Below are 17,997 nucleotides of genomic sequence, written 5' to 3'. Positions count from 1 at the left end.
AGTATTATAGTCGAGATAATATAAAATATTTATCCGAAGTTTTATTAAGATCGGACATTCTTAACCCATAAATTGGTATTCAAAAGTCAAATTTTGCAATATTTGGGAATTGTTAGTGTACATATCGAAATAATATATATTTGTCGGCCATATTTACCAAAAATTACTGGAATTTATCGTATATAGTCCGATATTTGAAATAGAGTGATAAAAGGTAGATTAACCCTTTAAGGCACTTGGGAATAATTTAACACCAAAATTCAAAAATTCGAAAAAACTCTATCTATTTGAATAATGCTCTATATAATTAGAGGAATAAGAGAAATAAAACAAAAAATTATATTTCAAATTTGAGCAAAAACTGAAAAAATCTATATTTTCCCCTTGTAAATGCACTTGAAAACTGCAGAGCTGTTGCGGCACCTGTTAACGTTATCCTATCAACCTAATTTTTTGCATGACATAGTTTTACAACCCAAAGAACAATTCTAGAGGGGGGCCCGGCAAAATTCGCAACTTCGTTTTTTTTTTTTGGAGCACTCTAATGTATATAGATGTTAGTAATTTATACATTGCGCCGACGTCTGACAATTGACTAAACAATGGTAATACTAAAACCATAAATTTTTAAGTAGAAAAAAAGTAATGGACCTATATGAGAAATAGTTGTGACCTTTAGAAAAATAGTTGACCAGTTGTCTAAATAAATACGGTATTTAAAAAAAACTGTTCTACAGATCACACATATAAATTAAATATATTTCTTACCTTGCCTTCCCACAATTTCTGCAACATGCTCTGAACTCGGAACCGGTACACATTCCGTCATGTTTTGTGATTTTTTTGAACGTTCCTCTGTTGTTGTTGGTGTTACGGTGGCCAAGTTTTGATTGGGACTTGACATTGAATTTATTTTGCTTGGAATGTTATCTTGATTAGATTCAGTTAAAAAGTGCTGATTTAGTAATGTAGCAGCGGCTTGAGATTGTGTTTGTAGAAAAACTTTTGTAGTCATATGATACGGATTTCCAACGGATGTATATGACGAGGAAGATGAATATGGCTGATGATGTTCCAGCGAACTGTGTTGTAAGTGATGTGATTGTAATTGTTGATAATGATTTGATGTTGGCGACAAAGTAGGTTGTCCTTCAGATGTTGGCGATGACATTTTATTTAAATTCATCATCGTCAACTCGACAGCTAATTGAAGTGTTCGTGCATCTTCATTATTTAAACAAGAACTATCAGCAGTGGACTGCTGCGCATGCTGATGGTGCATATTTTCTAACAAAAGTCTTTGTTCGTTCGCAGTACTACTATTGTTATTATTGTTATTATGTAAAGATTCTGGAGTAAGGAGATTTGATTCAGTTTGATTTGGAGTATCCGGTAATGATTTTACTATAACTTGATCATCTTCCAAATCTCCGTTAACTGCAGCCAATAAGGAAGCATTCAATTGACATGTTCCTGAGGTAAATGAATCTTCTAAGTTTATTGATGTATTTAAACACATTTGATTGCCTGGATTACCGGTCAGCTTGTTACACGAATTTTCTAATGAATGCGAAGTTAAATATGAGTTTGATGATGAGGATGACGATGGAGAATTTGACAACGAGCAACATCCTGAGCTTCCACTTAAAACTACACCACTCTCAAAAGAAAACAACGATGAAGAACCAATCAAGTTAGCAGCAATAGGAGATGTTTCCAGAGAAGTCTTGGTTGAAGATGGTTGTGGTGATGATTGTTGCAAGCAATTGACTGCCGATTGAGTGGGGGTTGCTATTGAGTGAATAGAATTTGAGTTGTTGTTAGATTGAAGTGCTTTAGTACATTTTTGTTGTCCCTTAACATGTTGCTGCTGCTGCGGCCTTATTGTAGATCCAGCTACGCTTGTCGCTAAAGACATTTCTAAATTCCTTTTCAATCTCTTGCCTTTTACTTTATATTTGTAAATAAATTTATAGTTTTAACCAATTTTTAATTACTTTCGCATTTTTTCAAAAACATTAAGCCAGACAACCTGAAAATAGTAAATAAAAAATATTAAAATAAGCCTGTGATGTGTGTACTATATTGAACTTTAAAAGATGAAAATTTTATATATGCTAATATGTGATTAGAATTCTTTAATATCATTTTAATGGTACGATGTGTGTAGCGAAGCACGCTGGATATAGCTACTACTATATAAATTCTTACATATGCAAGTGTGAACATGAGGGTACATTTTGTTGTTATTTGTAACCGATTACGTCCAAAAGGCTAGTTTTAATGTGGAAAAAATTAACGAAAAGCCAACGAAATTTTTATACCACATTTAAGGGTTTTTCGTTAAATTTTTTATTTAGTGAATACATAGTTAATATGAAATTTCTTCATATTTACTAATATCGTTTCGTTGTTTAGGGGTAATATTTTTTATTCGTTATACCAAATTGAGGTGGTAACTTTTCATGTCATTTATTTATTTTCATAATATGTAATATTTGAATATACCTATTTTAGTCGAAAAAGAAAATGTTATTGACAAAATAAAATTGAACAGAGCTAAATTATCCTGCCTGTTCTGTAAACCGAATCTGAGTAAATTTTTCGTTTAAAAACGAATTCTCATAATTTCTCTCGTTTTAAAACCGAGTACACAAATCTAGTCGAAAGTAAATCGATTTTAATTTTATTAAAATAAGTTAAATAAATGTTATTTGCATTTTTAATATAATTGCAATTTAATATAAATGCTGTGGGCATTTTAAACACTTTTTCATTTAAAATGTGATTGTTTTTCTGAATTTTACGTTCAAATAACACCAATTTACGATTTGCAGAACACCAAATTCGGTTTTAAAAGTTTATCGGTTTTGAAACCGAATCGATTTACAGAACAGACAGGTATATAAGTAAATGAATATTTAAGCAAATAATGTGAAAAAAATTTTCAAGACGTTTTAATGAATAAAAAAATAATACGATTTTTAAGGTTTTTATCAAATGTTTTGATAGGTGTGAACTAAATAAGTTTTAGACATAAAACATCAATAATAAGGCTTCGCTGAGAGTCTCGTATAGTAACTCTTGTACACGTTTTTGTTGACGGCGTAAAAAACGATTGTAAAAGAATGACGTTAAAAAAGGTAAAAACTACCAATACAACGACCATCTGTAAAACAAAAAATATTGTATTAAAATAACTTATAAACGTATATATGGAAAAAATATTTGAACGCTTACTTTCACTTATGTTATTCATTTACTTCATATACATATATGTTTACAAGATTGGTCCTTTAAGCGATCTGCAAACACGCAGTTAACTTTTATGCAGAAAATGTCGAAATTGACATGAATACACTCTGATTTTGGATATAATTTAATTCTACAAGAAATGAACCAACATGACATACATACATATGTATATAAATATGTTGAGTTTTAAAGAATAGCTTCGCATGTGACACATCGTGGATCGGGTAATTTTTTGTTGCACCCAAATAGATTTAAAATTATTTTTTTTTTGTATCCAGTGTTTTATTGCAATAAGGCTTCTTTTGGACAACGCCACATTGTTTCAGCTTACGCATTATATTCAAATATTTGTCTTTCAATTTATCTTGGGGTTTTCTTCCAGATTACTTTAAGTAGTAATATTCCTAAATAATAAAACAAATATCAGTGCTATATATATATTTATATAAAAATACAACGAGGTCTTACCAGAGATTCACAACAAAATAAAATTTCCTTAACTTTTTTTCTTTTATATTGCGAAAAATTAAGAAATTTCTTCAGTTCTACGTGTCTTTATTCAATTTGAATAAAATAGTTAAATTTAACGACCTTTCCTTAATTCCAACGCCATTCGCCACTTTTAAATACCTTTAGTTATACAGAAGAAATTTCTTCAATTTCAACAAAGTGATTTAGTTGAAATTAACGAAATTTATTTAAAGCTACAGCCCTATTTCATTATTTCTTCTTTGTATTTATTTGTATTTTTTTTATTGTGAGAATTGAAGAAATTTCTTAATTTCTACATGGGTTTATTCAATTTGAATAAAATAAAACAGTTAATAAATATACATAATTTTTTTTCTTCTTACTTTTACTAAATTTTAACTATTTTTTTTTGTTATTTAAAATTACAAAACTTTATTCAAAATAACAATACAATCTTTAAATTAGTGTAAAATTAACTATTTTAGATGTAGATTTGAGTTAACTATTTTATCACTGTTTTCTGTTGATTTAACAAAATTTTGGATGTAAAATAATTAAATTCAACAGATTAAACAAAAATTTATTATTAGATTTGAATAAAAAAGCTAAATTGCTTTGGACGATTAAACTATATTTTTTCGTTAAAGGTCAGCGTTGCCATATAAATTTCTACAAAAATACCCAAATTATACAGAAAAATCCTTTTTTCGCTTAAAAAACATCATAATTTTAAACAAATTTGAATTATAAAACTTAATATCTATTTTGATTAAATCTTAACTACGAATAGTAAGATAATATGTACAAATGTTTCCATACTCGTCAGATTTTCAAATATTACTTAGGAACAGTAAATAAATTGACACGATTTTCTTCGCTCTGGTTTTGTCATTCTAAAGAGATACTTTAGTCATGAATGACTAGAGTTTGGGAATTCCCGGACTTTTCAATTTCCCGGGAAACGGGAATGAAAAAAATCATTTCCCGGGAATTTATGAAAAACTTAATTTTTAACTATAATAACAAAATTTTTTAACAAAACTGACTACTTTATTTATAAATTTAACAATATCTAAAATATTCTGTCTTTTAAAAACCCTGCAAGCAATTTTTTAGTCGACTACGAAGATAATCCACTATTAGTTAGCTATTGCTGACTGAATATAATGCAGCACTGCCGCAAAATTTGGTGATAGACACATACATACATACATACATACATACATACATACATACATACATACATACATACATACATACATACATACATACATACATACATACATACATACATACATACATACATACATACATACATACATACATACATACATACATACATACATACATACATACATACATACATACATACATACATACATACATACATACATACATACATACATACATACATACATACATACATACATACATACATACATACATACATACATACATACATACATACATACATACATACATACATACATACATACATACATACATACATACATTCCGTTATTCATTTATAATAATAATAATAATATGAATAACACAAATAAGTACAAACATATAATTTTTTTCAGTGCAAAGCACAGACATTTTCATTTATGTTCTCTTTCATATTTTACACTACAACATATGCGTTTTAAACATTCTCTTTCTGGCAACCATTGATTTATTGTTGTGAGCAGTGTGACCAGGTCTCAAAAAATGTTGCGGCTAAATCCCATCCAAAATAATGCTAGAAAAAATGCTAAATTGATTTTAAAATGCCAAAAAAAAAATGCTAAAATTTTTTAAGTGTTTTTATGAACAATTCATTTTAATATGTAACTGAAATTCATTGTAATTTATAACAAGTAAGAAAGTATATTCTGCCCTGGTTGACCATATGAGTATAAAATTTGATTTATTTTTCGTAATAAAGCATTTATGTTGAATTGAACCTTGGTTCCGATATATTTAAACTAATTTTCTGAGAAAGGCTTTATACATTTGTATATGTATTGGGGGCTAGGTAAAATAAAGGACGGACTTTAACCATTTTTAAAAGGTTTTGTCATTGGATCAAAAAGCATACGTGCTTATTGTTTTGAAAATTTCAACCTCTACCAGACGGTCAGACTTACATGGTTAATCGATTCAGAAAATGATTCTTAACCGATTAGTATACTCAAACGTAGTATAGTCGAGTAGGGTAAAAAATTAAGTTCCGTGGTATTAAGATAAACAGAAATGCTAAAAATTATTTCAAAATTTTTTTAAATTTAGCAATATGTAATGTCTCTAACTTTAAAATATTTCTGAATGCAAAAATTACAATAAAACTCTATTAATTACACTAGTTGCTCATGGTATAAAACCTATATGTGTTTTCGGAAGAAAAAAAAAATATAATATTTCTAGTTTTACTTTTTTTATATACACAATTTTATTTGTCTTCCTCAAAACACATTAAAAATTGTTTTCATGTCACAAAAATATTGAAAATTCCGTTGAAATAATTTTAAATCTCGGTGAATAGATGTCAGGTTTATAACTCATACTTCCAAGATTTTTTCGGAAAAATATATATGAGAATGTATGAAATGAATTGAGAGATATATTCAAATCCGTAAGTTTGTAATTCTGGAATAAATTGTCAATAATATTTTCGAAATTTATGTATTTTTTTTAATTAAAAAAAAAAAACGTGACAACAAAATTACTAAAAATTTGGTAAAAATAAAAAGAACAGAAAGTGGGATGAGAAAGTCTTAATTATATATTATTGATTTTTTTCAATACTTATTTTCAATAAATTAACAAGAACTCCTGAAGGATGATAAAAATTAAAACCTCTTTATTTCGTATAGGAAAAAATAAAATTTGTTAATTAACCGTCATACATAGCCTTTTCCAAAATTATATGTTTCATTCCATGAGCAAACAAAAAGTATTAGTTTGTAAAATAGCGTACTGAACGTATTTGTAAAAATATATGAAATATCTTGAATTATTTCTATCACTTCGAATTTAAAAAAGCATTGGGTTCCAGAAAAACATTTTAGAATACAACATTTTAAAGTATTCACTTGTATTGGCGTAATTTTAAGTTATTTATCTTCATGAATCTTTTTGCATTATTTTGAATTACAGTGTAAATTATTACATTTCTCATATTTCTTGTTGCTTGTGTTTGGGTAGACATTTAATTCTGATTTTTTCCGGTTAAACCTATTTCCAATATAAATCTTTTTTGCAAAAATTTTTCTTTTTTTTGTTTTATACTAAAATTGCAAAAAAAGCTAAAAATGCTAAAAATATTTTATAAAAATGCTAAATAAAATGCCAAATGCTAAATTAAAATTTTACAGCTAAATCAAAATAAAAAATGTCACACTGGTTGTGAGTTTGTCGTTTCTCACATTTGCCTTCTCTCTGTTCTCTCTTTTACCAGATCACACTTTTGTTGTTTTCTTTTTTCAACTAATTATAAACTAACTGCAATATAATGCAGAATGTCCCCAAAATTTTAAACGTTTTTGCTTTTTGTTGATAAAATTGTTTTTACAATTGCAAATCTTTGTGAACTATTTTTAGATTAACTAAAGGTTAATTGCAATATAATCCAGATGTTATTCAAATTTAAACCGTTCTTTTTCCTGTTTTTGATATTTTCTTCTCTTTTTCACTATTTGCAATTTTGATTTACATTATGAAATTAAAATCAGTCCATTATTTAATTATTATTTAAAATGAGTAGAAAAAGTGAAATAATTTAAGAAAGAAAAAAATGGAATTTTAAATAAATTAGAAAATAATACAGATCAATCGAAAAATATTGCTTTTTTCAAAAAAAAAAAAAAAAGCGACTAAATGTCTTTTAAGCCTTTTCCAAGCGTTTAAAAGGTAAGCAATATAAAGTTTATCCTCGATCTACGCAGGAATATTTGGTGCGTATTTTCTAAAAACTTACTTTTATAAAAATCTGTAATAAGTCACTGTACACTAGTGTGTCCCGTGGACCATTTTTTGTTAGAATACCATAGCTCCCATACAAGGTCCCTTTCAGAAAAACACTTAAAGGCACATAACTCATTACCAAATAATGATATAAATAAATACTATTTTTGTTCATAAATACTATTTTGTAATGCAAAAAGCACTTAATGCTATTTCAAAAATTTTTCACGATCGGTCTATATTTGGTCATATCTCTCATACTAGGTCCTACCCCTAAAAGCGCTTTAACCGTATTTAACTATTTGCATTATCAATTTGTGTAGAACAAAATTATATATACATATGTATGTATTTTTAAAATCCTTAAATCTTTCACATACATGCATAAGTACATGCAAATACGAGATATCGCTAAAGCATATCTTAGGGCGCTATAAAAATTTAAATGAAAGTGGCGTTTCTAATGTTCAATAAATCTTGGAATTGTTGTAGATTTAAGCTGTTTAAATCTTGGGATTTTTCTATTTAAGATATGAGAAAACTTATTTCTACAAATATTTTATTAATTAGAAATGTATTAATACAAAAGTTGCTGGTGGAGGGTATTTAAGATTCGGCTCAGCCGAATATAGCACTCTAACTTGTTTTTTTTTTGCAATTTTATAGCATTTTAAAATTTCTCTATCTTAAAAAAAAAACATTCTTAATACATAACTCTCTATCTTATTCAAAAATTGTGGCCTCTGGTAGGTTAGTGTTAAGAGTTATAGTCTTGTAGACCGGAGGTTGTGGGTTCGATTCCCATCTGAGGCACTAGTAAGGGAGGGCACAATAGGCCCGATTTAGGACTAAGTGAATTTCTTCGGATATGAAGTAACATATATACAAACTAACTAATTAACTATTCAAAAATTGCTTCAAACTCTATTATTTTGGATAATTTTCTGTTGCAAAACAAGTGTTCCTAATAATATGGACATGATGAACAGAAATCAAATATTTAAAATCAGCCCAATAGTTTTCGAGATATCGCTCACTTTGTTACTAATTAGTTTAATTTTATTGTCGTGTTTAATCATATAACTTTAATTTTGGAGCAAACCATTATAATAGTGCTGTAATATTGTACTACTTTTGATTACTCAATATTTTTCGTTTGGGTACTCAATACTACTCGATACTTTTAACGGTTTTTTTAAGTTAGACCAGACATCACACCTCTTTTGAGACATTTTATTTTTTGTAGGTTGGGTCAATAAATATTTATAACTTTTTAACTATTATTGCAGTTTTTAAATTATTTTTACATTGATTTGATATTGCTAAGAGTTGCATTTCTAATAATATGATCTGTATTAGTTGTAGAGCTGTATTTTTTCACATCATAGCCGTTAAATTTAAATAAGTTAAATCCATATACAAGTCTGAAAGTATTGAGTAACTACTTTTTAGTATTGAGTACCCAATCAGCCCAATAGTTTTCGAGATATCGCTCACTTTGTTACTAATTAGTTTAATTTTATTGTCGTGTTTAATCATATAACTTTAATTTTGGAGCAAACCATTATAATAGTGCTGTAATATTCTACTACTTTTGATTACTCAATATTTTTCGTTTGGGTACTCAATACTACTCGATACTTTTAACGGTTTTTTTAAGTTAGACCAGACATCACACCTCTTTTGAGACATTTTATTTTTTGTAGGTTGGGTCAATAAATATTTATAACTTTTTAACTATTATTGCAGTTTTTAAATTATTTTTACATTGATTTGATATTGCTAAGAGTTGCATTTCTAATAATATGATCTGTATTAGTTGTAGAGCTGTATTTTTTCACATCATAGCCGTTAAATTTAAATAAGTTAAATCCATATACAAGTCTGAAAGTATTGAGTAACTACTTTTTAGTATTGAGTACCCAAAAAAATAGGACAAATACTCGATACTCGATACACACTACTCATAATATGGTGCTACTCATAAACTGGTACATTATAATCTGGTGCTTTTCAAACAATTTGGTTTCTTTTACTTAATTTAATTGCATAGAATATAATATTTATTGATATTAATTTAAATAAAAATTTAAAATTCTATGAAAAACTCTCTATCTGTTGTTTGTTGAAAATTTTCATAAAAAAGCTCTATCTGATATAAATTTGAGAATAATTTTGTAAATAATGCATTGTTTTCAATTCTTTTTATATAAGGGTTTAAGATATGGTCGTAGAAATAAACGAACTAGCGAAATAAACAATTTTTTTGCTTTCCTGAAAATTTTTATTAATTTAGATAGAAACTATTGAATAAAGTCCTTCGATATCAGTTTAAGGGCCCTTCAGACGATCACAATGAAATTCCATCCGTATGACAAAAAAGAGAATAAAAGTCGTATGATTTATATTTTTCGTGTTTACACGATTGGCATAAAACAATAAAAAAGTAAGATGGAACATCTGTTTCACTATTTTTGTATGTGTTTACATAAAAATACATCCCTGATCTAATGCGACTTGCTTGTTTTTTGAATCATTTCAAAAAATGAAGAGAGCCGTACGACTGTCAAATTTTCCATCCGTATTTTCTCTAAATGTCTGATGGTTTCATTACATATTGCGTTTAGACGATCCCATCCGTTCTCTTCTACACAAAATTTTGACAGATCATATTACTTGTGTGCTCGTGTGAAGGGGGTTTAAAGATAATCTAAAAAGTTCGGAAATGGACCAAACCAAATGCCAAACTAATTTTTAAATATTTTTCTGTATAAGCTTAATATTACGACAATTTTGACACCTGCTTCGATAAAAGTTAGTTTGTGGACCGAAATGATTCTACAAAAATCACAAAAGAAAACCGTAATCAGCTCAAAATTGCGGAATTTTTGAGGCACATTTCAAAAAAATTTGAGATATTTTATTTTTCACAAATTGTACTGAAGTCAGGATTCTTTAAAAAGCTGTTACTCGGGACACTCTGCTGTACATAAGTTACATAAGTTTTTAATGCGTTATACTAAATTCGCATACAAATTAATGTTATTGATGAATCTTGTGAAATTCGCGTAAATACTTAAAGTAATGCGTAAATCGAGGGTTACCTAAATTTTAAAGGAATTTTTATTTCCAATAATATACATATATATTTTTAACAGATGCTTTTTGATCGCTTGGATCTGGAGATGACGAAAAAGATATTAGAAATGCTATGGAAATAAAACAAATGCCACATTAATAAAGAATATTTTACATTTAGTTAAAACATAATTTTTTTATACATTTTACTCAAATTAAATAGTTTTACAAAAATTAAAGAAAATACAAAACTGTTTCAATATTATAAATTTTATAAAAAGGTGACTAATTAGCAATATTCAACATATTGCTAACAAAACTATATTCCTTTTAGAATGACTATAGATCAATTAGAAATTAGATAACTTTAAGTTAACTTTTAAATAACTATTAGGTAGTTCAAAATTAGCCAGCTTCTAATTAACATTTAAATAATTTACTTTAAGCTACATAAAAATTTGCTAACTTTAAGCTAACCTTTGAATAGCCAACTTTAAGTTAGTTGAAAAGTTATGCAGAGTCGGACAATTGACTACTGCCAATGACACCGCCATGTTAAAATAGTCAGTTGGCTCCATTAAAAATAATCTAAGAGTCAACCACAACTAGCTGAGAAAAAGTTAACTTATAATGCATTAGAAGTTAGTTGTGTTGCTTGCAGGGAACAAATGAAACCATTTTTTTAATATTCATGCAATATTTGTAAAATATTTTTGTATGAAACATATTATATGTATGTATGTGTTATTTAGAATTTGCCAATGAAAAAGTTTAAACATATATGTATATATTCGTGGCAACATAGGAATTTTTGTCGATAGACAAGCGACAATTCTCACTTATTTTGAAGTAAGTTTTCTAATAATAATTACTTAATTCAAGAACTCTCTTAAAGAGTTCTTAATTCAAAAATATAAATTTGAAAGCCTGCTTTTATGCCCTATACCTGTAGTGAGTTTGTGCTGATGTTTCTAAACTTTGTAATCAAACAAAAGGTCGAAATGTTCCAAATAATTTAATGAATCCTATTAAAATGTTGGAAATTCGTAAATTTATTTAACCTAGCCCCAATGCAATTATTCCTTCTGTCCTTAATTCTCTAATTTGTATGTTAGTTATCAGTCTGTTATTTGTAAGACTTTACTTAAGTGATAGAAATAGGGACAGAAAAACGTTTTCATCTAACATACATAGTACCGATAATTACAAAATCATGGAATTCGCAATAATTTTAACAATTTATAGAAAGCACTAGGCACTAACTCAAAATTTTTCCGCTTCGAAGATGTTTAAAAGCACTAAGTTGACAACGCTGGTTATTGTAACAATTTTAAAATATCATATTATGACTAAATACCGTTAAAGTATTTTATCATAATTTTTTTCTATTTATCATAACATTGTTATACGTGATTATATTACAATGTTGCCCAAAATCACGATTCCCTATCACGCGAGATAGGGCAAGAAATTTCTGCTGACGTTGCGTTGACTCACCTACACTATAAGCTTACTTGTGTACAGTGTTGCCACTTTGGTTATTATTAACCAAAATTGGTTATTTTTATTTTGCATGTGTACATGTGAATTATTTTTTCGTTTTGGTTATTTTTTGCAAAGATTTGCAATTTGTACATCTACTGGTTGTACTTATGTGCACAAGGGTATTTTTCGATATCGAGTTTTCCAAATATTAAATGAGTTGATTTAAATCATAACAACATCGTAATATTATTTTATTTACACTAGTCAATCTAACACCGTGTATAATGAATCTTCTCTCTCCTTTTGGTGCATCCATGAACTTAAAATCACTTTTTTGGTCGATTCAAACTCGTCCGTCCTTCCTTTAATATTTCTATTGGAACTTTTTATGTAAAGAACTGGCGATAATTATATGAAAAAACGAAGTAGGTTGTATTTCGAATTTCGATTTTTATGAAATTTGGTGGGAATAGTCTACGTACTTAGTAGATTATGTCCTCCAAATTAAATTTAAAATTTAAAGTATAATTGCAACTTATATACCTATTTGAAATTTTGCAAAACAGATACTGCGCTAATTTGCCGAAATTCTAAGATAAATTATTTAATAAGAATTAATAAAGTATTTTCTGCTAATTGATGCAAGAATAGTATCACAATATCTTTAAAGTATTAATCAACTGATATTTTTAAGTAACACAGCTAAGGAAAATGAAATTGTATTGTATACAAAAGTTGTAATAACTTCTAAACTTGTACGACGAACAATAATCGCGATATATCATAGACTACTCATAGACTGGAATCAGCTGATTTTAGCAATATGGCGGAGGCAAACAAAAAAAATTTTACGAAAAATCAACAAAAGAAAATGTAAAATGAACCACGGTAGATTTAAAAGAGGGATTTAAAAGATATATTTCCATCTCTCTTCACCTTACACTTAATTTTTTTCAAATATAAAAAACAAATTGCATTACAGTCAAACCCATTTATAACATTTTCTTGCTCTTTATGAACTCATCTTAATTACCGGAATTTTGATAACTATTTTGATACAAAAACATATTTTATAAAGAATTCTTGGTTAAAACGAATTACTATTTAGTCCCATGAATAATATTTTATGCATTTATCCTTTTTTATATCGAACTTCAAAAAATATGCGTTGAAATCAAATAAACGGGTTTTACTGTACATGCAAGTCAAAAAATTTGTTTGTGGTGTTGATAGTGTATTGAAAAGTGTTTTATAATGAAAGAACATTAAGGAATAATTAAAAAACAAATCCAGTACACTTTTAATTAGAATCTAAGCAAATATTTAATAAAATAATTGTTTTCTTTTTAATACCTTATTTTTTTTGCAATTCTTCTTCGCATACAATTTCTTCGATGTTTACATTTTTTGCTATTTTTTTTCAAACGAGCGATGAAAACAATCATACAGCTCATCTCACACACTCATCGATTTTTTAATACATTTTATTTTTTATTTTGCTCTAAAATTTTACCTAATGGCGGAACTCAAAAATGGTAAAAAAAAATGTAAACAAAACCATACGGTTCGAATTTACTTTTTTGACAGCTGTCAATGGTTTCTTATCTGGTTATCTGTGCGATATATGTAAAGATTTGATACTCATGGCCTTTGACTTCTACTATCTCACCATGACTTTTAGTTCTTTATTTACATTTTCTAGATGATGTTGTATACTAGTTTTTATTTTACCGTCTTAAATTCTAAATTTTGGTTAATTTGTCGGATAATTTGGATAGATTACGTTTACAAATATTGCTGAAGTTATGAATGTAATGCTAACATCCGCTACATGGTATTATAATTTAAACCCAAATTTCGAACGAAATCTCCAAATATGTACATAAAATGGGAAGAATTTTATAATTAAAATTTTCTTTCCAAAAAGTCATATGTGGAGTATTTTTGAATTGCGCTAAAACGCGTTAAAACCTCAGTTGTTTTTTAAAATAAATATTAATTACATTTGATAACGAATCCGCGAAGAGACATATATTTATTGTTGAAAACACGATAGAGTCGAAAAGAAACAAGATAGAAAACTGAAATATTTTGCCAAAATATTTTTAATTGACCCAGTTTGATTGGTATTGAAAATGCGAAATATCGGTCAACGATTTCAAGTAGCCCCCATATTATGCTCTATTCAGAAAATTACCATATTGCTTAAAAAAGCATCTATAGCGATGAAATTCAATATTGAAAAGTTTTATTGGAAATGTATTTGTCAAAGTTTATGAGGATCGGTACATAATTGACTCTATCCCTCATAAAAAGTCTCCTCAGAAAACGACCTTAAGGCTCATAATGTACTGCAATATAGCAACAAAATTCAACATAATCAAGTTTTAAAGGAACTAAAATATCTCTGTCAGATTTTATGATAATTGGTCCATAATTGACCATACGTCTCATATAAGATCCCGTACAGAAAATTACATTAACGCTCATAACTGTCTTCATAATACCATTTTAGCGACGAAATTTAACATAGTTACAAGTTCCACTTCAGAAAATGAATTTGTTATTTTAATGTCCAAATGTAAACATGAAACAAATAAAAATAATTTTGTTTACTTTTTTCTTAATTTGGTTATTTTTTTCGAATTTTGGTTAGAAAAAAATTTTGTTGTGACAACACTGCTTGTGTATTTTCTTATTTGAGCATGTGTTAGTTGATTATCGACTTGCAAAACAAAATCAACTCAGTTGCTGATCAGCATTTGTCGAAGTAAGATCTGTACGCAACTTTTTTAAAATCCACACAGAAATACAACAACAAAATTTTGAGAAAGCCGAATTTATGTAGATGAATGAGAGAGCACAGCTGATAGTTTTTTATATATGAACTTTAATGTACGCTGTCTGTCAAAATCCATAATATCAATTTGACAGTTAGAATATACTTTTTAGTTCGCAGTCATTTTATTAGTACAGTTTTATTTTGGGTTACATTTTGTTCTCTGTGCTTTACCAATACAAATTGATGTGTAACAGTATGTGTATGGGCAGCACTGTTATATTATGATCCAATGTGTTCAAAATTGCGTTTAAAAATATGTATCAAAATCAAAATAAATTTTACTGAATCAGTAAAATTACAGTTTCTAAAAAAAAGTAAAAAAAATATATACAAATAAAGATAATATACTTACAATACTTAACACAATTCGCAAATTTCAATTTTCTGCACAAAAACATAACTATATTATTCTATGCGAACTGAAATACATATACATACATTTAATGTTATAAACCAAATGAGAATTATTTAAACTCATTTTATTGTTGCGTAAAAAACACACACGAAAAAGTAATCTGTGTGAGCAAAAGTTATTTTGTTTAAAGTAACTAAAATATTGTTAAAATCTAATTAAAATAACAACTATATGTTTTTGAAAACAATATATTGTTACAGTAAACATAGTGTAGTTGTAGTAATCATTTTGAACCATGTTTTTTCTCTGCGTGTGTACACCAGGATTTTAAGAAGTCAACATGATACATGTTTGCATCCCATAGACTACTAAACATATCATATCTCTATATGCAGGGGAATAGTTAACAAAAAAAGAAAAAAAGATACATATATAGTTCATTCATTCTTACTTCTTAGAATTAATTAAATATAAGAAAAGATCAACTATTCAGCTATTAGAGATAACGCAAACGCTTTCCACAGACGATGGCTTTAGAAATGCATTAAAGAGAATGTACACATTTTTGGTTCTATTTGTACTTCCTTCATGTTAAGCTTTTACATAGATTTAATTTCGAATTTTTTCATTTCTTGTTGCATCATTAATGATGTTTTGTAATTTGCCTATAAAAAAATCGCTAATATATTATAAATTCATTAGTTTTTCCAAAATATGTTAAAAATGCGTTAACATAAAAATTCCCGTTTTCCCGGGAATGATTAAAAAAATCCCGGAAAAAAAAAATTTTTTCCCGAGAATTCCCGGTCGGGATTTCCCGAAGCCCAAACTCTATGAATGACCCACAGTCAACCAGATATTTAAACAATTATAGATAATGGGTTAGCAATTGCTGTCTTTGACTCTTTATTGGACTGTATTGCGTTTAATTTTATATACAATCAAAATATTTTACGTGTTAAATCTATGAATTTTATTTTATCCTTCTGACTCCCTAAATAAGCCAAAATACCGTTTCCGCAAAAATATCGTTGCCGTTAAATACGGATAATGCTATCTTTTAAACTTTTCGAAACGATTTTTATACTTTTTACTATTAAATAGAGTAATTTTGTGTGAAAGTTCATGAAAAATATCCAATCTGTTGAAAAATTTTTAATTTTTCGGAGTTTGTTTTTAAATATTTTCGCTGCAGATTTTGTTTCTTATATATTTTATAAAGTTTTTGTGTATCTTCATGTTTAGGCATGAAATTATTATCGCAAAATTCAAATAAAACTTTATCTAGATTGTTTCCGTGAAATTTAAACATAATTAAATTTCAGTTAATTAGATTAAATTAATCTATATAAACATTTTAAATATGTATTTTAAGTATGCAAGAATTTTAAAATTTTCAATATTTTTAAACTAGCACATACATTTCAGATACTTTATTAAAAGCGAGCCTCAAAGACCTTTCACGTGAAATCCTAGGCATAAAATATGAAAACCTTAAAAATGCATTTTATCTTTTTTAAATGAAGTAAACTTCCCCTTTCGGTATTATTTATTTGTTCTTACAAGTAGTCCACCCTGATGTACACATTTAAATATTATTTTCTTCATCTTCAAACGTACAAAGAACCGGGTAGTTGTAAATTGTAAAATTACCCCCATATTCATAAACTCATAATAAAGTTGTTGATGGTTTATTGTAGGAATTTTGTATGGAAAATGTGTGTAATAAACCTAAAATAAACGATTAATATTTTTATGAATACGGGGACATAAATTATAATGTTAATAATTAACATATTTCTTCCACAAATAACATATTATTTTTAACTTTAATGAAAAACTTTTCATTAAGAACTAACTCCTTTAAGAAAAAGATTCAAAGAGGGCGTGGTTATTATAATAATTTAACTTCACATCGATTTTTAATTAAATCATTAATCCCTTAAACTTTTGCTTAGCCGGTATTTTATTTTTCCGTTTTCATAATATTTCTTGTTTCAAAAAACGAACTATTTTTTGCAATAATCACTTTAAAGTTGCTTAATTTTTACAGTTTCATCCCTCGCTAAGAATAAATGTTGTTTTATCCATTTTTTCTAAACCGGCGAATTCATATACACACATATATTACGGACATGTACATGTGTTTATATGTTATAAACATTGTTTTTAATTAAACATATAGCATTGATTTTTATCATATTATTTTTTTTTTGTTGTTTTGTCTTTCAGTACAATGAAAAACAAAGCGGGATTTTTTAAATACACACATAACACAACACAGCAGATTAGTTTACATTCGGCCCTTTTATTTTTAAACAATTTTAAGAATCTTTTATGTTATTTATTTAAACAAGCACCAATGACTTTGGAAAAAGGAGACAATTCTTGCCAGCAGGAAGTACTATGAGGCTTAAAATGTACAATTGAAGAAAAACTAACAAATAAATCAATAATGAGGAAACAGCATTTTTTTCCTTTCTGTTGTACGGCAAGTTGCAGGCGCTTCAAATTCTCACAAAATACTTTATGTGTATTCTGAGAAGCATGCAGAAATGTTCAG

General features: G+C 27.5%; 1 protein-coding gene across 1 annotated transcript; it reads right to left on the bottom strand.

The window, feature by feature from the left end:
- Positions 1 to 751: 751 nt before the first annotated feature.
- On the bottom strand, positions 752 to 17,746 carry LOC119604242 (hybrid signal transduction histidine kinase L-like). Its single transcript, XM_037956731.1, has 2 exons — positions 17,705 to 17,746; positions 752 to 2,032 (listed from the first exon to the last, which is right to left on the bottom strand). The coding sequence occupies exon 2, from the start codon at positions 1,916 to 1,918 to the stop codon at positions 752 to 754; it is 1,167 nt and encodes a 388-aa protein (XP_037812659.1). The 5' UTR covers positions 1,919 to 2,032; positions 17,705 to 17,746.
- Positions 17,747 to 17,997: the final 251 nt, after the last annotated feature.

This window comes from Lucilia sericata, unplaced genomic scaffold (genome assembly GCF_015586225.1).
Source record: "Lucilia sericata isolate MDLA Ls3-8-SP2 unplaced genomic scaffold, ASM1558622v1 Contig000374F_arrow, whole genome shotgun sequence".
NCBI lineage: Eukaryota > Metazoa > Arthropoda > Insecta > Diptera > Calliphoridae > Lucilia > Lucilia sericata.
Note: the sequence above shows the minus strand (reverse complement) of the source record. Positions and strands in the feature narration are given on the sequence as shown.

Excerpts from the sequence above, each read along its gene's own strand:
- LOC119604242 (XM_037956731.1), bottom strand. The coding sequence starts at position 1,918 with ATGTCTTTAGCGACAAGCGTAGCTGGATCTACAATAAGGCCGCAGCAG.